At 53.1% G+C, this 27,725-nt stretch overlaps 1 protein-coding gene across 1 annotated transcript in view; it reads right to left on the bottom strand.

Annotated features, from left to right (window-relative positions):
* LOC121346485 (gamma-aminobutyric acid receptor subunit gamma-4) overlaps positions 1-13,400 on the bottom strand; it is a 33,266-nt gene extending 19,866 nt beyond the window's left edge. The window contains exons 1-3 of the mRNA XM_041424346.1: positions 13,311-13,400; positions 7,783-7,931; positions 7,513-7,580 (exon numbers count right to left, since the gene is read on the bottom strand). Of these exons, the coding sequence (XP_041280280.1) occupies positions 7,513-7,580; positions 7,783-7,931; positions 13,311-13,366 (273 nt within the window). The 5' untranslated portion in view covers positions 13,367-13,400. The remainder of the gene's footprint in view (positions 1-7,512; positions 7,581-7,782; positions 7,932-13,310) is intronic.
* Positions 13,401-27,725: the final 14,325 nt, after the last annotated feature.

Genomic DNA, 27,725 nt, shown 5'->3' with positions numbered 1-27,725 from the left:
TGAGGGATTGAGTCATTCCTGCCAGCAGAAGGGCGGAAATGGGATCCGTGAAGGAATTTACAAGAGCCGATTACTTCATTATGGATGTTGATTTATCCCGTGCTGCCCGAGGGCCAGAGGCTGCCCCAACTGTGGCACCTGTGTGCCAGCACTGATGCTGCAGTTTAAGAAACCTTTAAGTACAGCCACACTCCCCATTTAGCACCAGGCTGCGAGCACAGATGTTAATTAACTTTAGGGCTTTGCTCTCCAGAAATGTCTCCGAGGAAAAGCTCTTTCCCTGCCCCCAGGAGGCCACTGTCCAGATTTTCATGTTTTATTTAGCTCCAAATTTCAGATGCAAACCTCCAGCTTTTCACTCGTCTTCCCTGATAACAGATTCCTTGAGTTTTCTGCACAGCCTGTAAATAAAATACCAACGTGGATGTCACACAGAAAATATCTGGAGGGGATTAGTGTATGTTCTGGATAATAAAAGGAGCTGGCTGAATTATTCATAGTGAATAAATCAGCTCTTTTCCATTTTGGAAGCAAACTTTGACAATTCTGGAAGCTCTTGGGATATGTTTAGGATGGGAGCAACTTATTTATTTCACTAGACCTTAGTTGCAGCCCATGGTTTGTCCCACAAGTCACACGTGGTTGGTGTCATTTCTCAGTGGCCTGGGGGGAGTTTCATAGGGAAATACAAACTTTTCATGAGGAGAGCTGCTGCCTTCTGTACCTGACCTCAGTGCTCTGTGAACACCAGCATGAGGGACAGTGACTGCTCCTGAACATCAAGGAATCAGGAGATGTGAGCACTCTCCAAGCACACGAGGATTTGTGAAGACGCAATAAATGCGGCACCGGCTCCGGCAGCTCCGAGCCATCACTCAGGCATGGAAAATAACAGCCAGAAAAAGCACTGGGGTTGTTAGCGAGCAGTTCCACTTCCCAACACTTTAAATTTCTGTGATCCACATCGTTATCGGGGACCAAACATGAGTGTGTCCTGCAGAACCCCACCGTGTTTATGCTGATGGCCAACTCTCGCTGCCCACCGGGCAGGCCGGGCAGAGCGGGCAGCCCTTGGCAGAGCACTGCAGCGTGCTTTAGGCACTGCAATCCACCCTAAAGTGGGTGCATCTGGGCTGTTGCCTCCCAGACAGATGATTTGTGAAGGATTTTTAAGTCCTTTCAGTTGAGAAGTGCTGTGCAACTGCTGGAACCTATTATTATCAGGGAAGGAGGGGGGAGGTAGCAAATTTCCTTTACCTATAGGCTTATCTTGTGCTCCAGAGGAACACAGTGGAGCATTTTAAACAGCGTGCCATTTTCAATTCATTTCCTTCCTACTTATTCCAAAGCAGCCAAAGCTAAGTATAATCAAGACTTAAGTGTTCCTCAGAGCCAGACGATTATTACTGGTCTTGGTTTCCCTGCCTTTTAGAGAGAAAGGAAGGAATTAACCCAAGCCTTGCAGCGGGACAGCGGGGCTGTTACCCGGGGCTGGCTTTTTGGGATGTGGCTCAGCTTCCCCAGCCTCCAGCTGCCCCAGGGCTCTCTGCAAGGGTGGCTTAGCTCCTGCAGAGCCCTGCTCCCCTCTCGGGGGTCCCTGTCCCTGCTGCTGGGGGAGCTCAGCCCTTCCCAAGCGGCTGCAGCCTCGCTGCTCGGTCTGGCAAGGCGGGGATTGCGATCCGGATCTCAGCCCCCCGCAGCTGCGAGAGTGCAGCAATCCTTGGAGAAGGGCTCTGCAGACACCCACCGCCACCCCGGCCCGCTCAGCCACCTCCCCACGAGCCGAGATGAAGTGCCCGAGGCCCCCAAGCTCGCTCTGTCACATCAGCCCCTTCCTAAGCATAGCCCTTGTCAGCTTTAACTTTGAAAGCCAAGCCTCCCTCCCTGCCTCCTCGGGATTTACATGAAAAGAGTCAGTGGGGGGTTCTCTTCATTCATGCTGGGCTTATACTTCTAAATTATAAAGTGTGTCAAATGAGGATTTAATTTATATTTAACAAGACAATGTTTGTAAATTAATTATTCATCAGCTGATAACGAATAAACTTTTGCCTCTTCCCTCCCTCCTCCTTTTTCACAGTATCTCCACAAATGCACCCTACATGCAAATCTATTAAATGCTTTCTGCACTACTCCAGATGTGGGAAAATATGTTCTTCACTCTCAATTTCGTGAGTGTGTTGCATGGTAGCTAATGTAGCCAAGCAGAGCATTATGAATTTAATAGTGTGCAGCTTCCCCTTCCTAGAGAGGCAAGGGGGGAAAAGCCAGCACTTGTATTTGGACAGATATCTTCTTCAGCTTCCAGCCCCCCACTTACAGGCAGAGATAAGAAAACAATTTGCTGTAACAATTGAGATAGGAGCTCAGAAACCCCACTGGAAATCACAGGCACTTCCAAGGCAGCAGAACCTGGCCCCTGGTGAATGATGGAGGCCAATTTTGCTCTTTCCATCTTTATTATCATTAAGTAATGAGATTGAGGTGGTGTACAACACCAGCAGAAAAGCTGTCATTCTGTTTTGCTACAAAATTTGGCACACAAGGGCATCTCCTCCTCCCACAGAGTAAACAGAGGAGTCCTCAGCACCCAAACCAGCCCTTAGTGCAGTGCCTCTGATCCCAAACACCTGAAGCAGGTAACCAAGGCAGGTCCCTGGGTGACTGACATGTCTCCATTCACCTTTGCCAGGAGGTTACCACAGTGTCTGGACCATGCTCTCAGTCTGGCTCCTGGAGCCTCACACCTGGTTTTGTGTAAGAAAGGAAGAAAAGGACATTCAGCTCTGGGCTCTGGGAGTAATCTGAGAAGCTCTGGACAAGACTTGTTCCATCCCCAAGCTCAGAAGAGAAGCACTTCTCCCCGCCTCACTGACACTGTCCCTCATGGACACTTCAGGGACATCCTCACGACTGAAAGACACTCAGCCCCAGTAGCTGGCACCCGCTTTACTTTCATTTCCTGAGTTAAGCATCCCTAAAGGAAGGTGATCCAGAGCTCTAGGTGCCCTTGACACCAGTTAAAGCTATAATCTATAGCAATAAAGCCATTACAAAACAAAACCAGGAGCAAATCCCTCCAGCAAACAACCAGTCAGCGAAAAATTTGAACCCAAAGTCTCCTCCCTGGCACCTCTTCCCACAAACATGCTCAGCAAATGAAGGCAAGACTTTGCATCAGGCTGAGCTTCTGATAAGCCAGGGACACCTCAGCACTGTGTTAATGGGAATCTAATTGGGCATCCAGCTCCAGACACAGCTTGGGAAGCTGCAGCACCATGGGTGATAACTCATTTGGCTCCAGGGCTGCTGGCCAGTGCTCAGTGGTAACCAGAGCACTGGAGGGGCTTGTGGCCCAGGGCATCCTTCTCCTGATGGTGTAAACACAGGTTTCTGCCACCCTGAGAAGTGCTGAGTGCTGCAATCCCACCCAAAGATTCACGGGGTTGGGGAGGAAATCCCAGTCCTTGGAGTAAAGAGCTGTGGGACCTGATGGTCCCACTTTTCCCCCTGTCCCACTTCCTGTCCTTGAATCATCTTCTAGCTCTGTTTCTGGTCACTGCCACATTTTGCTTGGAGAGAACAGAGGGTCCTTTCCCTCTAAAAGAGGGAATAAAATCTGAATAGAATATTCTGAATATTTTTCAGAATAAAATCTGTTCAGCCACCTAAACTGGAAACAAGACTGCCATTCCGGCGTACAAAAGATATCAGGAAATCACTTTACATTTCTTCCCGCTCCAAAGCTGCCCACCTTCTGCTGACTCCTGAATGTTAATGTTATTTATGACAAGTGATTGATGAGGGAGACGCAGAATTCACACCCAGCACAGAGCATTTTCAAATCACCTATTCATTTTTAAGGACCGGAATCAGTTTTGTATCCTGACATGATTTATCATTTGGAGGCTGGGCACTGGCTACGCAGGGCCAGCTTCCAATCCCTGACAGAACACCAGCAGGATGAAGACAGCAGTGAGACATTAACCCTTTGAGGGTGAGCACGGGATCACAGCAGACCGGGGTTTAAACCAGATAAGTTGGAGCCTTCTACTCCAGCAGCATGTCAGGCCATCCTGTAGCTTTCATCTGCAGATTTATAGGCCACAGCGATCCAAGATAACAGCCACAGCAATACTGCTGTATCTCTTAAAAGCAGAACTTGGTTTTTTGTCTTCTACACAGCCTATGTGAGAGAAATATTTACGTAAGGCAGTGTCATGGCAATGCACGTAAAAGAGATCAATGGGACATTTCCCCTCCAGTGGACCTTCCAGCCTACACAAGCCTCCCTGTCTGTGGCAGACCGAAATGTCACCATGGGCTCAAGAGAGATCTAGCTCTGAGACAAATTCTAGCTCCCTTCCCTTGGAAATGTGCATTTCCTCAGGTTGTGTATGGAGAAAAGGCAAGATGAGGTTTGTGGGATGGGCCTGGCAGTGGGAGAGGGCAGAGGTTCTCATGTTGGGAGAAGCTGTACCAACAGGGCCAGAGGGGGAATGACATGTCCCCAGCAAAGACCATCTATCATGTGTTTGATGCCAGCCTGCCAGGGGCTGGCACGACCCACAGAATGACTTAATTCACTTCATCAGCATGGGAAAGCAAACAAACACCAAACAACTGGGTGAAGCAGCCAAGTCTAGAGGTGACACTGTGGCAGCTTTGTCACTGCCCTTTCCTCTTGCTTCAGGAGACCATGGAGCAGGATGGAGCCTCTCCCATGAACAGGGGAAAATATACAGGGTACAGATAGCAGAAATCTGAGGCTTTGACACCTGGGTCTAGCTGCCCTCAGTAACTTTAATATCACCTCAGTCTTGTGGGAAAAGGTTTCACAATTCAAGGGCATCACATGTTCAAGCTTAAGAAGCTACCTAAGTGAACAAGGAAGCTTTGACACCTGGGTCTAGCTGCCCTCAGTAACTTTAATATCACCTCAGTCTTGTGGGAAAAGGTTTCACAATTCCTAAGTGAACAAGGAGACATCCCTGGAGAGTCTACCTGGGGTGTCATATGGAGGTCTCAAGATCTCAGGTGACTGCTGGGACCCCGTGGGGACCCTGGACTGGCAGCACCAAGGCACTTCAGAGGCACAGCACAGCCAGTTGTGACTGATACAGTAAAACCCCTCAAAATTGTCCACACTGAGCAGTTTCCTCCCTGCCTGAGCAGCTGCTGGCCATTCCCACGAGGAGCAATCCCTTCCTCAGGTGGGAAGGCTGCAGAGGGGTGGTCAGCCCCATGGCAGCAGTTTCCCCAGCACAGCCCTGCAGATGGTGGCAGTTCCAAGTGCCAGCCACCCCAGGGGTCCTGTGCACTTGTGGAGCCCCATTTCATGAAGAGAAAAAGCTTCTTCTGACTCTGAGAAAGAGCTGAACACATGGGTTGAGCTCTCCCACATGATTTCCTGGTCTCCAGTAAGGGTTCACAAAACAGCTTTCCCCCTTGGAGGGGGTGGCTGTTGTGAGCTGAACACATGGGTTGAGCTCTCCCACATGATTTCCTGGTCTCCAGTAAGGGCTGAGTTCACAAAACAGCTTTCCCCCTTTGAGGGGGTGGCTGTTGCCACTGCCTGGCATCTTGTTTTCCCAAAAATACCAGAGATACTGAATGTGCCTGAAGCTCCTGTACCTGCAGCCATTTATGGCTGGTGCTAGCCCAGCAGATCCAAAATCCTGAAAGCCTGGGATGGACGTACGTACATTCTCACATCCCCATCACCATGGCATAAGCTGTGTTTCTTAGGAAACCAGCCTAGCAGCAGCATCCCCGTTTAGGAGGCAGGATGAACTCTGGATGCAGACTGGATTTTAGAAACCACTCTCTGCTGCTAGCACCTGCATGGCTCTACAGTGCTCCCATGGCAGCGTGGGGGCAGAGCTTCCAGCAGGGCCGGAAAAGGGTGGTGGGAACAGATGAGAGGGAAAGAGAAGGATGGGGATGTGCTCTGGGCTTTGTGTGGGTTTCCTGGGCAGTGCAAAGCAGGTAGAGCAGCCAGCTGTAAAGTCATGACCCTTGTGCTCTACCTGGAGGGGTGAGTGCACCCAGCCCCTGCACTGCTGCTCCTGTGCCACGCTGGCCTCACATCCCCATGGGCTGCAGGGGCTCGTGGCAGGGGTGTGACATTGTGACATCCACACAGCTCAGGCTGTGGTTCTTCTCCTCAAGATCAGGCATGCTGGAGCAATGCAAGGAAATTCTGAGCCTCGAGGCCATCCCTGCTGGGCCTCCTGATGGTGCCCTCGTCGTGCGAGCGAGTGCCCAGCCAGTGCCCATCTGCTGGCTCGTGAGCAGGAGCTGCCAGGGGCACATCCTCGGTGGTGGTCGGCCAGAAGGGCTGCTTCAAAATGTTCCTCAGAGTGGAATTGGTACTACAGCTACTGTACCATCCCTCCGTCCCCAGAGGGGTTTGTTCCTTGGAAATGTTGTACTTTGGAAAGTAAAAATAACTTGCCCATCCTGGGAGCATTTTTTTTTGTGTTTTTGTTTTTTCTTTCAGTTTAAGGGGGCTGGTTTTGTTCCTGCTCTGCTTTGTTCCTGCTCTGTTTTGCACTGGGAGAAATAAAAAAAAGCCAAATTGTCCTGGCTGTGTCTTGCTTTTGTCCCCTCGACCTCACTGCCCAATGGACTGGAGAAGTCTTTCAAAACCTGACAGCAGTCAGGTTTGTTCCTTGCTAAAAAAGGGAAAAAAGATGATTTTTCAGGGAAAATAATAATAATAAAGGAAATTTCCTGTGAAAATTAAATAGTCAACAGTTGCTCTCCTGATCAAAGAGTGTCTCTGTTAAGTGTTTTCACAGCTCTTGGTACAGATGGGTACTGCTGGGTCCTGAGCCATAAGGAGAAATTGTCACAGTCCTGGAAGCATCTCTCTAAGGTGCTACACTATGAAGAAGAAATGTTGGAGCTGAAGCCCCCCTGCTTTCCCCTTACTCAGCACCACCGGCCAGGCCTGGGCACCCAAGTTTCACCATGGAACCATGGAAACCATCTCCAGGTACCTCTCTCAGTCCTCCTGGAAACACACTGCCCTGGTCCCACCTTGTCCTAAGTATCCTGGTACCCACACACTTCCTAGGGAGGAGAGGGCAAAGCCACCAGGCAGAAGTGTCTGCCACCCCTTGCCAGCAGAGACCAAAGACAGCATCATCCCCCAGTGGAAGGGTTGAGAGCTCACCGAGACCACTAGAGAACCTTGCTCCTCACCAGGGATGGTGCTCAGCCCTTTCCAGCTCCAGCTCCAACAGGTCAGAGCACCTCTCACCAAGGGAAAGGAAACCTCCTCTCATGCCAACACCACCTTCACACCACATCTAGGCAGCAGGACACCACCTGCGCCAGCACTGGGCCAGCCCTGCCGCGGGAGGGGACACTCACCGTGCCCTGCAGGCACTGCAGGGAGGGGACACCCACCGGGCCCTGCAGGCACTGCGGGAAGGGGACACCCACCGTGCCCTGTAGGCACTGAGGGAAGGGGACACCGTGCCCTGCAAGCACACGGGCACTCACCATCTGGATGACAGACACTGGCCCGATGCTGTTCACGTAGATATCCACATCAATGAACGTGGGCTTGACTGGAAAGACAAGAAAACAGGCACCATCAGCTGGGGCCAGGAGCAGTGGCAGAAGGATGAAGACAAGGGGAACATCCGGGATGAGTGTGGCTCTACCACAACAAAAATGCCAGCTACAGCAGGAACCAAAGCATGGAAAACACAAGACATGGCCAGGCCAGGTCACCACCTGTGGCCACAGGGAGCTTCAGGGGACACTTACTGCCAATGTCAGGCCTCAGCTTGTTGTCGTAGTTCTTGAGCAGCGAGTTGAGGATCTGTGTGGCATCAGTCTCCTGTGCCTTGGGCGTGAGGACCCAGGTTTTATTGATGCTGAGGTAATCGTAATCGTATTCCTCTGTGCTCTCACACCTGGAGAGGAGAGAGAGAGGGCAGGGACGGGGCTGTGACAGCTCTCTGAACTCCCTGGGAGCAGGGGCACAGCTGTGTTCCAGAGAAATCAAAGGAGGAAGATGCAGTGCAGCTAAAAGGCAGAGCATGAGGAGCTCTCCTCTCAGCCACACTGCCAAGAAGACACAACTCACCTGGCACCTCTGCTCACTTCAGGGTCACCAGACATGCAGGGGCCTTGCCACCAGTGGGAAAGACTAGCATGGAGTGCTTCACCTCCTCCTTAGCTCCCTTTGGAGGCACACTGCTCATCCCCGAGGTGTGGGAGGCAGTCCCTGCTTTCCCTGCCTTCCTGCTCATCCCACCCAGCAGCTCCTGCTGACAGAGCTGCCTGTTAACCTCAAATACCTCCACTACTCTGCCTGCTGCTGACACCTGAAGCAGGCTTCCTCTGAGGAAACAGACAGTGACAAAACAGCGTTTTTGGGGAGCAAGACATTTGCAATAAATGCATTTCAGAGAAAAGAGGTCCTAATCTACCACACAGGCATCCTGCAGTCTGGCATGCCAGGAAGCCAGCCATCTGCCCTGCATGGATCCCTGGAAATTAAAGCCTTATGCAAACTCCTCTGCCTCCAGGCCAAGACCTGCCACAACCCATTCCCTGCACTCACCAGCCCTTCCTCCCCAGCCTGTGGCGTGAGCTCCCATTTAAAGATCTCCCATCTTCCCAATCTCCCAGTTCCAAGCCAGGCAAGGAAAGCTCGTATCCATCCTCCTTTGGACATGATCCACTTAGCAACAGCTTCTCTCGCTGCATTTCAAACCTGCCCTCTCTAAACCTTCTGCACTCCTCACTTTTCCTAGAGGAGTTTTCCTAAACCTTCTAATTAGATTAGGTCCACATGGTCACCCGGGAAATTCCAACCACCTGCCGCCGCTCTGGGCAGCTCATCCACAAGGCTGTCCCCGGAATGCCACAGCCATATGTGGGAGAGGATGCTCCCACTGCCGGCACAGCCCCCTCCACGTCTGCCGTGCCAGCGTGTCACCTGCTCTAGCGACAGGGAGGGTCTCTCAGCGGGAGCTGTCACCGCGTTGGCACTTCCCAGCTGCAGCCTCGCAGCTCCGAGGTGCAACCTGGCACCACGGATCCCCATCTCCCTCCAGCGCCTGGGGAGGCACAGCCCGACCGAGGCGCTCGGAGGGGGCGAAAAAGCATTAAATTGACACGTTGCGGCCGATTTGTCAGATGCTCCTCTTCCAAAACCCCAGACAAAAGTCGCTTTCACGATGGCTTTAAAACTCTTAGCATCTCGGCAGCTCTCGGGCGCCGGGACGCGTCCCCGCCACGGGCCGGGCTGCCTGCCGCCGCGCATTAGGTGTTGCTACATCAGCGCATTGTTTCCCGTCTGACTGCGCTGCACCTTCTGACCATGCTTAAGGAGTGTCAAGCAGCGCTGTCAGGATGCGCTTCCCCACGCCAGCAGCGCCAGGCAGCGCTCTGGCCGGGCTCTGCTGTGGCGCTGGCTCCGCAAGGCGGGCGAGCAGCGAGCTCTGCGGCAGCCAGGGCTGCAGGGCACACCGCCAGCCCACCCCAGGGCGGCACAGGGCTCACATCGGGGGCTGGCCCCGCTCCTGCCAGGAACCAAGGGGGACATGTGCCCGCAGGGCGGCTCAGGGCGGGGGAAAGCAACGAGCTCTGCGGCAGCCAGGGCTGCAGGGCACACCGCCAGCCCACCCCAGAGCGGCACAGGGCTCACATCGGGGGCTGGCCCCGCTCCTGCCAGGAACCAAGGCAAGAACCAAGCCCGCAGCGCAGCTCAGGGTGCGGGAAAGCACTCTGAACTGCTTTGCCTTGCTGCCAGAGCTTTGGGTGATGGAGGCTGCCTCTGGCAAAGTGGGAGCAGCTACACCGAAACGTTTTCTCCGTATTCCCTTGACCTTACTTGAAGTCACCTGACAGCACTGAACTCTGCACATACCCCTGCCCTGCCAAAAATCCTGAGAAATGTAAGGCTACAGCAGAAACTGAAACATCCCTTTGGGGGCTGAGCAAACCCCATCTGAGCTTGCCCGGCTCTCAGACTTCTGGTTTCCCCCCATTTAGTGCCACTGATTAACACACCAAGGCTTCGGGTAGCATTTCCAGGGAGTCACATCCCTATTACAGATGCAGGGACACTACCAAAAATATGCTTATTGCTAATGCAGCTAATTCCAATCAACTAAACCATACTAAGCCATCTTAGCATAACCAAGCCAGCTTTTGCTGGAGAAAATATGCTTTTTCTGAGTGCCTGTGCACACACAGACACACATCAGCCCTTGCTGGTCAAGAGTGTAACTCTCATGCCACCCTATGTAAGCCACTACCTCCTCCCTGGTTTCTCTTCTTGGTGGCCCCACTTTAAACCAAGAAGGGAAGAGCCTGAGATCTATTGCAGAGAAGAGGTGTTAAGGTGACATGTGCATCCCCCCTCCAGCTGCTAATGGAAATGTCACACTGCAGACCTGCAGAGATCCCCAGCGTGCTGTGAACACTGGCTGGCCTGGCAGCTCCGTCTCCAGGCACAAAGCAGCTGGCTTGGTGACAGGGGACAGCCAGTTCTCATATGTCTCTGTGCAGCCAGGGGCAAAGGCAGAGCTGTGTTTCCTCACCTCTGCATGTAGAGATGCCAGAACACCCTCCTCAGAGCAGGGCCATGGGGCTGGGACACAGCCACAGTGTGGGCAGGAGGTGGGCAGGAGGGTGGCAGCAGGGCAGAACTGGGGGTGTTGCAAAGAAATCCCTGGTCCTGACAGAGGACTGGGGGCCATGGCAGCTCTTGCTGGTGCCCCGAGCAGGAGGCTGGCACGGCAGGGAGGTGTCCTTTTGGATGTGCTCACATGTATGGATGAGGTTGGACAATTCTCCCTGGGCAGCCCGTGGCATTACAGCAGGACAGAGCCGTGCCCCGGCTCCCTAATTCCCTCTTACTCAAGCAGACACCTGTTTGGCTGAGGCTTCCAAACACACACTGCTGGGGAAAGTCACCTAAAGAGCTGGTGCCTGGCTCCCTCCCCCCGTGCCCAAGCTGTCTGCCAAGGTGTTCCCTTGGCAGGAGGAGGGGAAGAACAACAAGAGCCACGAGCCCCTGAGGAAACTTCTGCTCCTTGCCTGCTGGGGCAGCTGGTGGTGCTTGGCTGGGCTGCACACACACTGTTACTCACTGCTGGTGGTGGCCCTGAGGCAGGAACCTCCCAGCACAGATGCAGCTCCCCGGGCTGTATCCAGCCCTGCTGCAAACACAGCTGAAAGCCTTCCCTTCTCCCAAGGAAAAGAGAGCAGCAAAATGCAACAACAACATTTCCCTTGGCTGAAAAGCACTGTGGTCAATTCTAATTACCACATGCTAATGTGCCCTTACTCACCCATCCCAACGCCTCCTAGGGCTGTAGGCACAGGGGTGTTGAGGCAGGTGACTCTGAATTAGATGTAGGCAGAGGATTTAAGGATGGGGGGCCTCTAACTGCCCCCTACCCATCTCACATGTCTTCCTACCTCTGACAACACACTCCATGAAGCCCCAGTGGTCCAATCTGCACAGCTTGAACCACCTGCCAAGCCCAGCAGCTGGTGTGATGCTGTGCAGGGATCCTGCCTTCAGGGCTCAGAGTTGGCTGCCCTGGTCCCAGCCGAGGCAGTGCCCTGGGAAAGGCTGGTGAATGAGCCTGTGTGCTGGGGGCACCCTCTGGAGAGTGCTGAATGCAAAAAGCATCCAGCCTGCTCCAATGCCAGGGGAAGGGTCTTGCTGCTTGTACTGGGAGAAGAGCTCACATACACAGCTCTGCTCACAGAGCTCCTCACCCCAGCACCCACCATGAGGAATGGGGAAGGGGAGATTCACCCTCCACAACTGCACCCAGGAAAAATGCAGTGAATGCAGAGCAAGACCCTGATATAACTTGCTCTTTTTTCTCCTCTAACAGGATTCCTCTCCCACTCCATCATGCCCACCCCTCAACCTCTACAGCCACTGCTCCTGGCAAAGCAGGGCTCAGGGAAGAAGCAGACTTGAGGCACTGGGCAGAAGAGAGGCTGGGCCAGCTGTGGGGTGAACATTCCTGCCCAAGGGTATATGAATACATGATTTAATTACTCCTCTGTGTGATCCTGCAGCTCACAACTCACCCTCTGGAAATGCAGGGCTCGTGGCAACGCACTGCAGAGATGGTGGGGCACAGGAACGGGGACCACCACGGATCCACCCCCTCTCAGCCCTCCAATGCCCCCTGGCACCTGCACGGCTTTCCTCCCGGGGTGTTTTATGTCAGGGCACGAGCAGTGGGGCAGCTCTTGCTCCTCGACCCTGGGAAGGCCAAGCCACGCAGGACCATGGCAGGGATGGACTTTGTGTCCACCCCCGGGGTCGGGAAGCAGCGGCAGGGCAGACCATTAGTAGCGGGATTCATGCTCCCTGTCCCTGACTGCATCTGTAATGGGATTTGACCGGCTTTAAGGCGGCTTATTCTGCCAATTAGCTTCAGCCAGTAAAATCCCTCTTCCCCCAAGCCCTGGGGGTAACAATCTGCTGACAACATGTTCTTTCCCCATCTAGCCATTAAACTCATCAGCAGGGCTAGGAATTGTGAAAAAAAAAAAAAAAAAAAAAAAAAAAAAAAAAAAAAAAGAAAAAAAAGGAAAAAGAAACTTGAAACCCCCATTTGCGTGGGCCCTTTCATCGCTGTTTACAGAAAAGCACTACGAACGGCTGGCCCTGGGAGAGCACTGCCACCTGCCCGCGCCTGCCTCCGCTCGCCTCCTCGCCCAGCGCGCTGGGGGCACCGGGCTGGCATCGAGCTGGCACCGGGCTGGCACCAGAGCCGCGACCTGCGGCCAACCTGTAGAGCAGGGCAGGGCAGGAGCCCGCGCTGCCCTCCCGCTGCCAGGCTGCACACCCTGCGGGGGCTTCGGGGGCCCCGCGATGGAGTGCGAGGAAGGGGACGCAAGCTCCTTCCCACCCAGCCCGACTGCACGTGGAAATGCCCCGGTGATGGATGGGGCTCCCGGAGGTGCCGAGCTCCCTCCGGTCCTGCTCCGGGCAGCCCCGAAGGGGCTCGGTCCCCGGCAAGGTTAGCCAGCGGGGTGATGGCAGGGTGGAAAGCGGAGCGTCCTCTCCATTCCGGCATGCGGAGGGGGAGCCGGGGGTGAAGAGGACATGCAGGCACTCGGTGCTGCCGCGACGGGACCCGCTGGAAGGAACAGCTGGGTCACGGAAGTGCCAAACGCCCGCTGCAGCCGGGCTGGCGAGCGGGGCGAGAGGCGCTGCGACTCCACCCCCTCCCCTCCCATTGCCCCGACGGGGAAACTGAGGCGGGGAGGGGGCGTCCCGGTCGGCGGGGGTGGGGGGCACTCACCTGGCGCGCAGGACCGGCCCGAGGGCCAGGCAGAGCAGCAGCACCGTCCGGGGCATCTCTGCGAGGCGAGCAGCGGCCCCGGGGGGCGGCGCCGCGCTCCGGCCCCGCCGCCGCCCGCGCGGCCCCGCGCTCCGCGCCGCCCGCCACGCACCGCAAAGTTGGGCATCTCTTCTCCGGTCCGCGGCGGGGAGGGGCTGGCAGCGGCTCCTACCTCCCCGCGCAGGGGCCGGCCTCCCCCGCACCCCCGGGGCTGAGCGCCGGCGGGGGGGCGCGCCGAGAGGCACCCGCGCATCTGCCGGAGCCGCGCTGCCGGGGAGCGAGCATCGTCAGCTGGTGCGAGGAGCTCTCGCTCCCCCTCTGCGTAACAAGGCGTTTGATTTCTCTTAATACTCGCTTTTTTTTTTCTTTTTTTTTTTTTTTTTTTTTTTTTTCCCCTTCCCGTGCACAACAGTTAGGGTGTTTTTCTAAAAAAAGAAAGAGTGGGTAATTATTGCTAAATTACGCAAGGCGTCAGGCCCCGCTGGGCTGAGCTGCCAGCGAGATGCAGCCCGGAGAGGGTCCTTTCCCACCTGTTGGGGCTGCTGCCCCGCACAAACAGCCGGGAGGATGTGTGTGTGGGGAGGAGCTGTGGGACAGCTGGGCATCGCGGGAGGGCCGCGGGCTCCCAGCCGGTCGCTCTTTGCCTTCGGGGTTTGCCGAGCTGCGCTCCGGCATTTCTTTACTGACATCCGAGTGGCAAACAGGAGTCGCAGATTCCTTCCTGGGGAGCTCTGGGTGAGAGCTGCTGAGAACAAAGTTTGTCAGACCTACACGAGGCACCAAGAATTGTCCCTTGTTGTTTAGTTACAGGCTGAGGTGCAGGAGCTGGTCCCCAGAGAGGCCTGGTCCTGCCTCTCCCAGAGCTCCGGTAATTCTGATGGCAAATCCAGCGGGACCATCCCTTTTACTGAGAGCTGACTCTCTCCTCTCACTCCTGGGCCTGTCACAGACTTCCCCACAGGAGCAGGGGCAAATCACTCCTCTGCTCTCCATCTGCAGCGTTCTGGTGCTGCTGCCTGGTTTGCTCAGGGTGGAGAGATCCCCATTCCCCAGGCACACCCAGTGCCACGCAGCCAGGACCAGTCTGGGTGGCGGTGGGGATGCCCCAGGAGCACAAGCGGCGGCACCAGCAGCACACCTGGGTGGTTTTTCGAGGCTCTCTCCCTTGCTGTTTGCATCAAGGATCACCTTAAGCCCTCAAGTGTGAGATCTGAGCGGCCCCAAAGCCACAAGAGGCAGCTGCAGGCATCAGGGCTCCGAGATGGCATTTCCCTGGAATGAAGCAGCTACAGATGATGTTGCCTTTACTTCATGCAAAGAAACCAGCTCTGGATGGCAGAGTTTACAGGAAGCACATGTCAAAAGAGTAAAGAATGAATATCAAAGCAGCAGTGAAGGTGGAAAGAGCTCTTTAAGCTTCAAAGCAAGCCACTGGATTGTTCCAGAAGTTCTTCAGGGATCCAGATGAAGCTGAAGTTGGGAAAGGTGCAAGAGTAGCTGCAGGGAGAATGTAGCTGTCAAGGATTCTGGCCAGGAGCAGACCACAGAAAATCCAGGGGTTCATATATGTGCTCTCAGCTCCCCCTCAAGACGCAGGATGTGAAGTGGTATGTGGGGAAATTCACAGGACTGGTTTCTTTTGACTACCCGGTTCTGCTGCTTGAGAACTGAGAGATCTGGGGAGGGCTGTGCTCAGAGCAGTGGAGATGGGCTGGGAAGTGTCAGGCAATCACAGCATCCCCTCATGATGCTGTTCTGGGGACACCTTCCAGGCAATTTTTGTGCACCAGGAGCTTCCAAACAATTCTCCTCTCTGGTCTTCTTCATTTCCAAGGTTTCATTTTGTAACTGAGTGCTGAGTCTTCCCCTGGAACCAAGGACAAGAATGAAGCCTGTTGATGGTGTTGGAGAGCAAGGGCACTGCTTTTCAAGCAAACACCTTATTTATCAGCAGCACAGGCTTGGCTAGGAAGAAATCCATTTCAAATTCACCATGATTGGTTCTGACCAGGCAAACCACCCTCAGTCCAAATGCTGAGAAGGACAAAATGTCCTGCTCTTATGTTTGGGGAGGGAGCAGGCCCTATTTTCCACTTTGAAGAGACATTTGTTTTGAGGTCTACTGTCATGGGATTCGAAACCTAAACAGGAGATGCAATGTTTTATTCAAGATGTTTTTTATCCCTTCTGGTATTTCAGTTTAACTGGCAAACTAATAAAACCTATTATTTACAGAGTCCTCATGAGCCCAGAGCCTGGGGGGCCAAGCTGCCACAGCAAATGAGGGTTTGGTTGTGCAGCCCTCACTGCAGGATTTAGCTCTGGAAGACAAGGATACAATTCCAGCCCTGGCCCAAGGATCCCAGCCCTTGCAAGGATGGCAGTGCTCTTGGAGGGATGAGCCTGGGCAAATCTGTAGCCCTTCCCAAACCCCTCAGTCCTCTCTCAGAGCCCCTTTTCAGGGTGTGTGCTGCCTGCTCCTGCACTGGGGGTGTGTTTGGGGCTCAGGCTGGAGCAGCAGGGGAAGGCAGGAGACAAAGCTCTGCCACCTCTTGCCCGTGCAAAGGATTGGTCACTGCTTGCCTCAGGAGACTGCTCTTCTTCTGGGCTATATCAGAGGGAAGGCCAATACAAGTGGGGAAAAGTATGACCCCAAGGTGTTCAGGAGCTCATTTCTGAGAAAGCTCAGGCTCTTGGCACTTGCACAATCTCCCTCAGACAGATCTGTCTCTCTCAAGGGTGGAGGAGCACCTGCAGCAGGAGTGGAGGACCCCAGGCAGAGACAGATCCCAGGGGTTCTGCAGGAACAGGTCAGGTCTGAGAGCACTGCTGGCAGAGCTGGGCACTCCAGGACAAGGAGCTGCCAGGGCATTGGCAGGCAGCAGTGCCAGGGCCATGCAGCAGACTGCTCTGAAGGCTGCATGGAGGTGAACTCGCCTTCCCCTCCTCCCTCACTCTCACGTCATCTGGCTGAGGACAGAGCACAGCTAGAGCCACTGTCCTTGATGTCCTCTGTCCTGGCAGTGAACTGGTCCTTGAGCTGCCACCGAGCCAGAGCATCCCCTGGGGGCAGCGCAGGGCCAGGCCAAGCCCTCTGCCCACGGCCAGGGCCGTGTGCTCTGGCACAGGGCAGGGCTGGTCACTCTCAGCAGCAGCACCCGTGAGGATGAGCACTCTGACAGACCTGGAGGAGCCTGGGGAAGGACAACTGAGGATGCCTCTGCAAAACCTGGGGGATGAAAACCCTGCATAATGCTTGACCCTGCTCTCTGAGTTGGGGCATGTCCTGCGCAGTGGAAACATTTGTTTACTCTACCAGGGCATTTGTTCAACATAACCCTGTTTTGTCTTTTTCAGGCTCGCCAGGCACAGCAGCAGATGCTGTATCTGGGCTCACATGACATCAATAACAGCTTCAGCTGGGCTCTGCCTCCCCACCTTTATGGGCAGCAATGATAGATGAAGCAGACAGGGCACAGTTCAGTTTTTAGGTGCTGGAGTGAACTTGCAGTGCTGACAGATTTAAAAAATGTGTTTGGAGCCTGAACAAATGTGACGTGAATATTTTCCAAGGAGAGTGAAGGGTGTGGGAGGACAGCCCAGGCCGTAGCAGGAGCTGGTGCAGGCTGTCCCGCGGGTGACGAGAGCGATGACGGGAGCGAGAACTTTACCTTCATCCTCTGCTGCTGTGTCAGGCCTGAAGGAGTCTCTACGTTCCTTCCATTGTGGGCAGTCCCTCTTCAAAATTAGTTTCTTAGTGGAAAGAGATCACCAAACGCTAGGTGATCTGATCCTGTGTGTCAGAAGAGCTCTTGCTGTCACCCTGGGAATGGGAAAGGTGCCATTTCCTGTGCTTTTATGGATCTGCTTTTCTGAAACCCTCCCCAGACCAAAGCTTAGCATGTTACAGTTCTCTTAGGGATGGAAATGCAAAAAGAGAAAATGTACATGGGAAAGGTTGGGAAGGGGAAGAGAACGAGCAGCATTTGACAGAAAAAAAGGGGAAGATCTCAGCAAACTGAGCACCTAGGTATTTCAATACTTTTTTCAAGTGGAATTGGCATCTGTGCATCTGATGTGATATGTCCAGCACAGGACCATGAGCTGGTAGTTTAGACCCCAGAATAACTCTCATCCTTATTTTGAACACTGTGCAACTGCTGACACAAACTTTGGGGACATGCAGCTGCAGGAACAGGAACAGCTGCTTCTCTTCACTGTAGAAACGTGGCTGCTTCTGGATGGAGATCCACTACTCCTTGTGACCCCATGCCACAATGGTTCAGGGAAGGGGAAAAGCACCCAGGAAGGTCATGGATCCAACAAAAACTGCCATTGGGATGCAAGCTGCCTTTGGCACAGTGATTCCAGGGTTGCTCAACAGCTGGGAAAAACTTGGGGCTCTCCAGAGGACAGGCTGGGATTCAGAGCAGAGCCAACACGTGGAAGGTGGTGCTGACATCAAAACCCCGTGGCCAGCAGTGACTCTGGCTGGTCCTTCCCCTGCTGCAGCCCTGAGGGCACAGCTGAGGCCACATCAGCACCTGCTGACCCAAGGACTGAGGAAAAGGAGAGAGGGAGGCACGGTTGCCTTTTGCTGTTAATACCTGTAGGCATTTCTGCCCAGGGGTGTGGGGATTTCAATGCCTTCTCTCTCCACTGGCTCAGCAATGTTTATACACCAGTAAATAATGGGAACTGCTCATCTGTGTCCGAGTGTGGATGTTCAATTACAGCCCTCTCCCGCAGCTGATCCGAGCTGCGCTGCGCTCTCCTCTCGCCCTGCTCTGTGCTCTGCTGGCAGTTTGACATTTCGTCAGCCTGAGGATAATGCAGGACTGTTGACAAGGAGAGAAACCAGGGAAAGGAGCTTTCCTCCCCGAGCTGAGGCAGAGCAGTCCCTCCTGTGGCAGGTGCTTCCTGATCTGGGGTTCCAGGAGCTGTTCTGAGCTGGCTGTGATGGGACTGACTCTGAAGCTCTGTGATGGTTGCCTGCAGCTAGCCCATTTCTTCATGCCTCTTTCCTTCTTGGGAGTTCTTAGACATTTTCCAGGCCTCTTTAATTTCGCCTGCATGAAGCTCCAGTGTCTCCTGTGCAAAAGAGGGAGACTCCCTTCTCTTTCAAATGCCAGAACTCGAGGGACACATTTTGGAGTGGCTGTTTTTTGTTGTTTTTAGGGAGGTAGTGCTTGGGACAGTGGCACTATGGCCCTGAGTGCCACCTCAACAGGGCTTCATGAGCAAGAGCTCAGCAGGGAGGTGACCAGCTGAGGACAGGCCTGGCAGACCCAGAGGCACTTTGCTCCCAGCACAGCCAGCTCAGGGCAGGGGCAGTGCCTGCTCCTTCCCTAGAGCAATTTGGCACATCGTCTGCACCCCTGCCCCGAAGCATCATTCATGCAGGGAGAAGGGAGCGTGTGCTGTGCTGCTGTTATCCACTTCCAGATAGGGAATCAATGGGCCTGCCTCTCCTTCTGTGCCCTCTTGGCCCAGGGGGGACACAGCAGCACAGCTGAACCCACAGCAGCCCTGAGAGCCCTCCATGGTCCTGCCATCAGGGTGCTGTCCCACTCCCACCCTGAGTGCATGGCAGAGCAGAGCTGCCCCCCAGCCCAGTGTTGTGCTGCACCAGTTTAGGTGTTCTCTTGCACTGGATGATTGGGAATTTGCACAGAATAGTTTTATATTGCACTGTATAGTTTATGTTCTATCACATGGTTTGTTACCCCTTCCCCCATTTCATGGCCTTTGCCTCACACACCCCAGTACCCCCTGGTACTCTCTCCCTAGGTTACCCCTCCCCTTACTGGTATCCATTGGCTGTGGACTTCTCCCTCTGTCCTCATCCTGGGGTATAAAAGCTCCCTGCCACTAGGGAATGCCCTCTTTCTCCCATGGGTTTGTCCGCCTGATGTGTGTCTTGGAATAAAGGACAACGTTTCCCACGTGGAGGAGAGCGCTTCTCAATCTTTTACCTTCGTCTATGAAGTATCGTGTGGGCAAGGGTCTATAGCTAGCCAGAGTGGACCCCAACAGCCCAGGAAACACGATTCTTCAGGTGGCCCAGAGCCCATCCAGCTGCTCTCTGTCCATTGCTGGCATTGCCATTTGCACCCTTTCCCCCCACACTGCATCCCTGGTGCTCCTCAGTCCATGCTCACAGGAGTTCATGGGGAAATGCCAGCTCTGCTCTGTTCCTCAGCTCTAGGATCCCCTGTGAAACACTGACCTAGATGAGCCCTGTGCTGCACAGGGCTGTGCTGTGTGCCTGCTGGGCACAGCCAGCCTCACCTGCTCCAAGATTTTCCTTTCCAACCAAAAGTGTGGAAACCCACGCCCCATCCACCAACAGTCAGTGCTGCCGTGTCCAGCACCCACCTTCCCTCCCTGCTGTGGCTCCCAGCTCCATGCCAGCCCCTCTGCCGGCAGCAATCAGTGGCAGCTGAGGTGCAGAGAAGCCGACACCGCGCTGCCCTGCAGCTCCTGCGCTCCCAGAGCAGCGGAGCAGAAACGCCTGCACGCGGAGCCTCTCCACGAGAGGGATGCTGGCACCAGGGTCTGGCAATTGCCAGCACGTCAGGGAAGGAGAGATCGTCTCCTAATACTCTCTAAGCTCCAATCTTAATCTTGTTCATTGCTGTTAAGTCTCAGAGAAATCGGGCCGATGTGTTGAAAGGAGGCAAAATAAAAAGATTCAAGAGGAGGCTGAAGGCTCTTCAGAAAACTGAAGAGAAATAATCTTCAAAGATTCCCACGAGCCTGTGCTCCCCAGCCTGGAAAAGCAGAACAGATATAAACACTGAGCTTTGCTGGAGTTGTTTTTCAGTCTGGTATTTTCTAGGAGGAGACAGAAATGTGAAGGCTGGAATATCAGAGAGCAGTTATGGGATCTCAGCACACAGGGTTTGACTCCTTCCCTGGGGTCTCTTTGGCCTGGCAGGCTCAGGTCCCCAAGGCAGAGCCTGGTTCCCATTTCCCCGTGGGGGTGAGGGCCAGACAGAGCAGAAGCACAGGAGGGGCTCCGGGTGGGTCTGCAGCCCCTGTGCACTGCCCTACCTGCAAGGGTGGTGCACTCAGGTGGGAACACCTGCAGAGAAACTGCCTGTCCTGGGGGATGGAAGGGGTTACCTCAGGCTGATGGCCTCTGCCTAGGTGCCACCATCAGGGCAAGGAGCCAGGGCAGAGCAGCCCCTTGTTCCTGTCCCCTGCCTGGGACTGCCTCACCCCTCTGCATCCCACTGCCTTCAGCATCCCTGAGGCCCCATGCCAGCACCCTCTCATCCCCAAACAGGGACATCCATGGAGGGTCTCCCCTCCTGTCATATCCTCCCCTAAGGCCTGGGAGGTTCCTACATGGGAGCTGCTTTCAGACTCTGCACTTGTCACTGTGGGCTGAGCTGCTGCTGAATCCCCTCCTCCAAACTCACTTTTAGCCTCCCTGACAGCCCAAGGCAGCACGTGCTGCCATTTAAAAAGGCCTTGCTGTGAAAGGCGCTGCCTTTTCACCTTGTGAAAAACGCTTGTGTTTGGAGGAGAGCAAGGATCATCCATGGCATGCTCCAAATGCACCCCAGTGCAGAAAACGGGGCACACAGGCTGTCCCACACACTGCAGGGGGACATGCCCAGCCCCGGGGGTTTGCACTGCAGGGATGGAGATGAGCTGAGCCAGACCTGTCTGGGCAGGCCGGGTGGGGTCTAAAGAAGGTGCTGCAGGCTGGGGGACAGTCTGTCTGCAGGCTCCTGGCCAGAGCCTGTGTCAGGGAGGCAGAGCGCTGACTCCCCAGGCAGCTCTGCCAGCTCCAGCCTTTGCAGCAAATTTTGCCTTTGTCATTGCCCATGTGCTTGGTGGACAGGGGACTCCTGTCTTTCAGGAGGATGTTAGAAAATGCCTTTCAACTGCAGTAAAATTCACCCTCCTCTCTCTCTCCCCCCCCCCCCCCCCCCCCAACCAAAAAAAAAACAAAAAACGCAAAAAAAATAGAGCTACAGGGTAAGGTGACCCTGGCAAATTCCCCCCCCCCTCCCCCTCCCCCCCCCCCCCCCCAAAAAAAAAAATAAAGAGTAAGCTGTAATTACACCCACGCAGCTCTCCACACTGCTTCACCCCCCTCTCAGAAAGGCACCCGCATCTACAGAGTGGATATGTTGATTAAAAGTCCCCCAAAATGAATAGATGAAGAAAAATCTTCCATGCCCCTGCAGCAAGGGTGAAGTGCTTTTTAATTAAGGACAAAGACATGCAAATGTCCTGAATCATCACAAGCAAATAGCAAAATAGCACCTGTCAGAATATTAAAAAACAAGCACTCAGCATTCCCTTGTGATCAGCTTGAAGGAGGCCTTGAGTTTAAAAAAAAAAATCCCCTGAGAGTTGAAAAATGTAATAGACTGGGAGTGAGCAAAGAATATGGCTCAAAAAATCCAGGTGGGGATGACTTGGTGGTGGTTTTGGCTGGAGAATGCGTTAGGGTGACCGACAGGAGGGTCTGCTCCATCCCTAGCCCCAGTCCAGCCTGGGAGGCTGGGATGGGTGACACAGGGCACTGCTGGCCTGCCCATCATCAGCCAAGCCCCTTTTCCCCCAGGTGCCAAGTCCTTGCCACCACCCTGCAAAATCTGTAATTATGAGCACTGAGATAACCCCAGTCAGTTGGCAAACACAACGTAATGCATTCTGAAGGGTTTGCTGGAGGAGCAGCCTCAGGGGCTGCTCCTGTGCCACCCCCTCGCCCCTGTCAGACCTGCCCGTGCTGAAGGAGGGCGATTTCAGCCTCTGTGGGTAATGGAGGTGACAGGCTGCTGCCTCCCAGAGCCCCGTGGCAGCACCCCGCGTTCTCCTCGTGTGCATTTGTTTGTGCGGCAGCCCAGGAACGTGCAGGAAGAGCCCTGGATGTGCCCAGAATCTTTATTGTGAGGATTGATTACAGGGAAAACTGGCTGGAGTGCCAGGGCTGCTGGGCAGAGCGGGCGGGTGCTCTCAGGCTGGCAGGGCAGGAACTTGTTTCCCTAGAATAGGGTTAAACAGGGAGGTTGGAGGAATTCTTTGGCGTTTTGGTTGTTTTTATTGCTGCCATTGCTGGCTTTTACCTAACCCCACGTGTGCTCAGGTTGAACACCGAGCTGGGGAGGACGTGGTGCTGTGAGGAGCACCCCAGAGCAGCGGCCTCCCCTCTGGCCTCCAGCTGCTCAGCTGCACCCCAGAGCAGCGGCCTTGAGTGACACAGCTGAGGCCACCACGGTCCCCAGGGCTGTCCCAGAGCCAGGAGCGAGGAGGAGTGGGGAAGGCAATGAAAGGAAGGAGTGTTGGGAAGGACAGCGAGAGCCAGCAGAGCCCAGCAGCAGCCACAAAGGGCTGTGAAGGGGAGGCAGAGTGAAAGGGAAATGCCTGGAATAATAAGTGACGGACGGATGCCTTTGAAGGGGACTTGGATATCTCGGGTCTCCCGCTTGACCTACTTAAACCTGGCGTAATCTGATGAAGGAGCAACCCCCAGCTCTAAATATAAACTTGTCTCCTCCTGATTTAAATTCCTTCCCTCTGCCACCCCGGGGTGGGGCTGTGGTTGGCAGCTGGAGGCAAGGTGTGAATTCCAGAGGTCCTGGGCACCTTTTCTGGTGAGAAATCCCAGAGGGGTGGCACTGGCCGTGCGTGGTTTTGCAAGTTGTGAACAGCAGCAGGGCTGCCCATGGGGATTGGCAGGAGGCACAGCCAAAAAAAGCCTTGCACGTCCAGAGCCAGAAGTCAGGGGACCTTCATTAGCTCCTTGTATACACATGATTTGTGAGCAAAGATTTTTCATTTCAAATGAACCACAAATTTGGTGCACAACAGAGCCCCGGGGCATCAAACTAATTGGCAAATATAGGCAGAATTTGGCAATTAGTTTAAATGAGAAGAAAAACAAATGTAACCACAGTCCAAGCAAAACCAGCTGCAATCAAAGCACTTTTTTCCTACCTGTTTTGAAATAAAATCTTTTGCTTAAGAATGCCAAAATGTTTCATTGATCCATGTTCTAAATTAAATGTTTCAAGTTTTTCCACTCCAGCACACCGTTGTTCATTTAAAATCTGACTTTCTTTAAATAAAAGAATAGAAAAAGAACGACTGTTTTGGTTTGAACAACATACTGAAATGACAAGATAAATTTTTTCATTTTTCCTCTTTCACTGGAATATTAAAAAAAAAAAAAAAAGATTCTATATGAGCCAAATTTAATCCATTCCTCGCTTTGCTCCAAAGCAATTTTCCTGCCTGCAATGTGTATTGCAGGACATACCTGGGGCTTCTGGGGCTCCAGGTCTTCCCATTGCCATGTGGGCAGCAAGGTGGCTTTGGTGGGAGTTCCCAGCAGATCAGAGCAAGATGCACTCTCGTTTTATCAGGGCTTTCATCAAGCCCTCAAGGCTCCCTGAGGACATAAAATTTCCAGCTCATAGACTCTGGGACTGAATTAGCTGTTTATGAACCTTCATATGCTTTATTCAACTTCCTTGCTAAATGGCAAAAATGTATGTGGGATTAGGAAAGAAAAACAATTAAATTAAAAACAAAGTCATTACCGAAAGCCAGCGAGTCTCTCAGTACCCCCATCAGAAGGAGATGAGTTTTCTCTCTTTGTGTAGATAGGCCCCGTTAATTTTCTTGGCAGGATCTCCCATGTTAAAGCAACAAGGCAAATGTTTACTCTGACTTCTCAACAGCGTTTGTGAACCCTGGGGGGGCTAAAAAATAAAGAAAGAGAGAGAGAAATTCTCTTAATCTGAAATGCTCTACACGTTAATTTTTGCAAAGCTCAGATTTAGGGTCAAATTCAAACTGACAGAGTCTCCTTGAAGTAGGAGGAGGAGCAGGAGATAATATTGGGTGAAGAGAAGGGAAAGATGAGACCGGCAAAGTAGATTTTTCTTTTTATTTTTTTATTTTTTTTTTAAGCTTGCAGGGAGATACTAAGCCCAATAATCAGACAAGAAAGGCAACGAGCAGCTATCAAAGCAGCAGCCGTTTTAAGAGCTGTGCTCATCTGAAAGCCACTCTCAGTTCTTGTGAAAACTGCCGCCTTAACAGCTGTCCCAATTAGAGCCAGGCGGAAATTTCCCAATAAACCCACGGTTTTGTCAGAAAATAATTCGCTGAGTCTGAAATGCTCCGAGCTGGCTGAACTTTTGTTGAATGGGAAAAGCAGGGCTCCAACTGGGTCCGGTGCTCAGCTGCCAGGTTTGTGCTCCGAGCGGCAGCGCTGATGGAAAAGTCAATTTTGCTGAGCAGCTGCAGGCACCAGGAAGTGCCTGGTTGCCATAATTCATGTTTGGGATTTGGTTGGACTTGGAAGAGGGGGGATAAAAAAAATATAAAGACAACTGAATTTCTTATAAATCTGAGCTCGAACCAGCCAAGTTTGCTCGTGCCATGATCCCATAAGTGCCTGGTTGCCATAATTCATGTTTGGGATTTGGTTGGACTTGGAAGAAGGGGGTAAAAAAAAAAAAAAAGATAAAAAGGCAACTGAGTTTCTTATAAATTTGAGCTCAAGCCAGCCAAGTTTGCTCATGCCATGATCCCATATGTTTGACCTGTTTTAGGATCTTGGCTGCTGGATCTGCAAGGGAAAAAATAAATCAAGCCCAGAGTGCTGTGGAGAGGCCGATGCTGGAAGTGGCAGCACTGCTGACATCCCTGTGCCAGGGGAGCCAGCTCATGGCTGTGCCCATGGCTGCGTGGCAATGAGGGCACTGGCTCTCCTGGGCTCTCTCCTTCCCTAGCAGAAACATCCTGATGCCACCTTCCTTCTCTTGCTTTTACTTTTCGATTATGGCAAAAGCAGTAGCTACAGTTACTTGGGTTTTTTTCAGCTACGTCTTTGAAAACTGATGTGTTGCCACTGGATGCATCATCAGATTTTTTTTTTAGCTGTTTCACTGCATCAGAAACTTATTAAAAGAAGGAGAAAGTCAACAAGACTCGGTCTAGGAGAGCCTGTGCAACACTTCTCATAGAGAGAATTTAGCTACCTGTATTTAAATTGTGTTAAAAAAGAAAAAGTTACCAGGCAGGACAACAACCCAGGCTCCTCTCAACCACCTTCCCAGGGGCTGTGAGGATCCAAGGCAGCTGCCAAGGGCAGAAGAATCCCTGAATCAAGCTGGAGCTGTGTTTGCAGGAGGAAAAAAGAAGCTGTTAATGCTCTGTGTGACTCCTGACCAGCAGAGAAAATCCTTTCGGTGAGTGGTGATGATTAATTACTAATGATAATTAACCTACAACAACAGTGGCACTCAGAAACTAGAGCAAAGTCACACATCCCATCATGTGCAGCTCTGAATGAAAACAGAGCCTCTGCCCCAAGGGATTTCTTTTTAAAAATGCCTAGAAATGATGAGTGACATAACTGGAGCTTTTCCTCTTTGGAGCGCTCCCCAGGGCGGGCCGCAGAGCCCTGTGCAGGTACCACTCTCCCTGCCCATGCTGCTGCCTGTGGCTTTTGGAGGGGCTCTGCTGCTTCAGCAGCACCTCTGAGGTCATTCTTGGGGTTTCCTGTGCTCCAAGCCTGCCCCAAGCCAGGTTCTGCATCCCCAGTCCCATCTGGAGTCCATCCCATCCCCCTGCAGAAGCGATACCGGCTACTACCCAGAGTGCTGCCTCTTAGCTCGACAGAAAAGCAGGGGCATGGAGCTTGAACTCGGCCCCCTTTGGGTCCCTAAAGTGATGCTAAGGGCCCTCTGAAGCTAGGGGAGAGAGAGGAAAAAAAAGGCATCTGCCACATTCTTGATTTCATCTCGCAAGCTGTGAGATCCCACCCCTCTCACTGCCTACCCCTGCTGACAGCCGTGCTTCCTACAGAGCAAATGGGCTTGGAACTCCGTGATCAAAGTCATTTGCATTGACTTCCATGGCCTGGTTTCCCTGCCTGGATTCCTGTCCCTGGAGCTGCTGTGCCCCTCTGAAGCAGGAGCTCTGGTTTGTTGCCTCTCTGGGGTTTGCTGTGTCTCTGGTTCCTCCCCAGAGGAAGGGAGCCCACTGTTGGTGCTGGGTGCCAGACTTTACCTGCAGGGCCAGCAGCACGAGCATGCAGAGCTTTGCTCTGTCCCAGTCTCCTGGCAGAGCTGGATATTTGCCCACACAATTTCCGGGCCAGTTTCTCCTCTCTGCTCCCTCCCAGGTGACACTGGCAGCTCACCCATCCCTGGGCTGTGTCCCACCAGACAGGACTCACTCAGCAGCCCCTGCTCGTGCCCCCTTGGAACATCTCAGCCAAAGAGCTCAGCCCCCAGTGGGTGGCAGCTGGTGTTCCCAGCCCAGTCACTCCCCACAGGGCTGCCTGTGCTCTCTGTCCTGCTCACCAAAGGGCTGGAGCAGCATCTTGCACTCTGGGAGAAAAGGAGGTCTCCATGGCAGCTAGCACGACAGGAAGACTGAAGAAAAAAATCAAGAAACTTGATTTTTTTTTTCCCTTACAGAAAATGCTTCTATTTTTGACAAAAGGCCTTTTTGAGGTATGAAACCTCTTATGAAACTTCTCCCACATCAGTGCTTTACATAAACTATTTTGCTGTAGTTGTGTTATTCATTGCACACATTTTACACCAGCATGAACCAGTTTTTCTCAAGAGAGTGGAAAGGGGAGCCTGGCTGTGGGGCAGGGCCACATCCTCTGCAGGCCACCTCATCCAAGCCATGCCTGTCATAAACAGCATTTCTGCCCATTGTGACTCCTCCAAACAAGGCAGACAGAGGAGAAAAGGGTCTCACAGCATGAACAACAACTTCAGCCACGTGTTAATGAGTGGAACAGTGTGTTCATGGGCCAGGAGCATCCCACAGGTCCCAGCCTCTGCCAAGGTGAGTGCACTGACATGGTCCCAAAGAGCCCGTGGCCTCAGAAGGATTTACAGGGGGAGCAGTCCATTCACTGTGCTGGACTCAGATAGTTATTTTATTTTCCTCTGAGCCTGAGATGTCAGGGCTGATAGCAGACAGTTTGTTTCACAAGAAATGTACAGTGATAGGTCAGAGGAACAAGTGAAAATGCCACCTTTGAGGGGAATCAGATCATTAAAATGTCACAGTAGTATCTTGGGAAGCCAACTGGAGATTCCAGCTACAATTTCTTGTTCCCTCTGCTAGAAAAAAAAAATAAATAACACCTGCCAAGCGAGACCAGGCCTTGGTTTATAGAGATTACTATTTTTTGACTCACCATTGTTTCACACCACTCTGCCAGCAAGAAAGTAATGATCTCATTTTACATTGACACCAGGGCTGGTTTTGGGGAGGTAAAAGCTTTTCTCCAAACCTGGCCTAAAGAATAAACAGAGTGCTCTGGGAACAGTAGCACAGAAGGGAAACCTATGGGCCACTCAGCCTCCCAGCACA

Source organism: Onychostruthus taczanowskii, unplaced genomic scaffold (genome assembly GCF_017590055.1).
Source record: "Onychostruthus taczanowskii isolate IOZ18803 unplaced genomic scaffold, ASM1759005v1 scaffold81, whole genome shotgun sequence".
Classification (NCBI taxonomy): domain Eukaryota; kingdom Metazoa; phylum Chordata; class Aves; order Passeriformes; family Passeridae; genus Onychostruthus; species Onychostruthus taczanowskii.
This window is presented reverse-complemented; position numbering and strand designations above follow the sequence as displayed.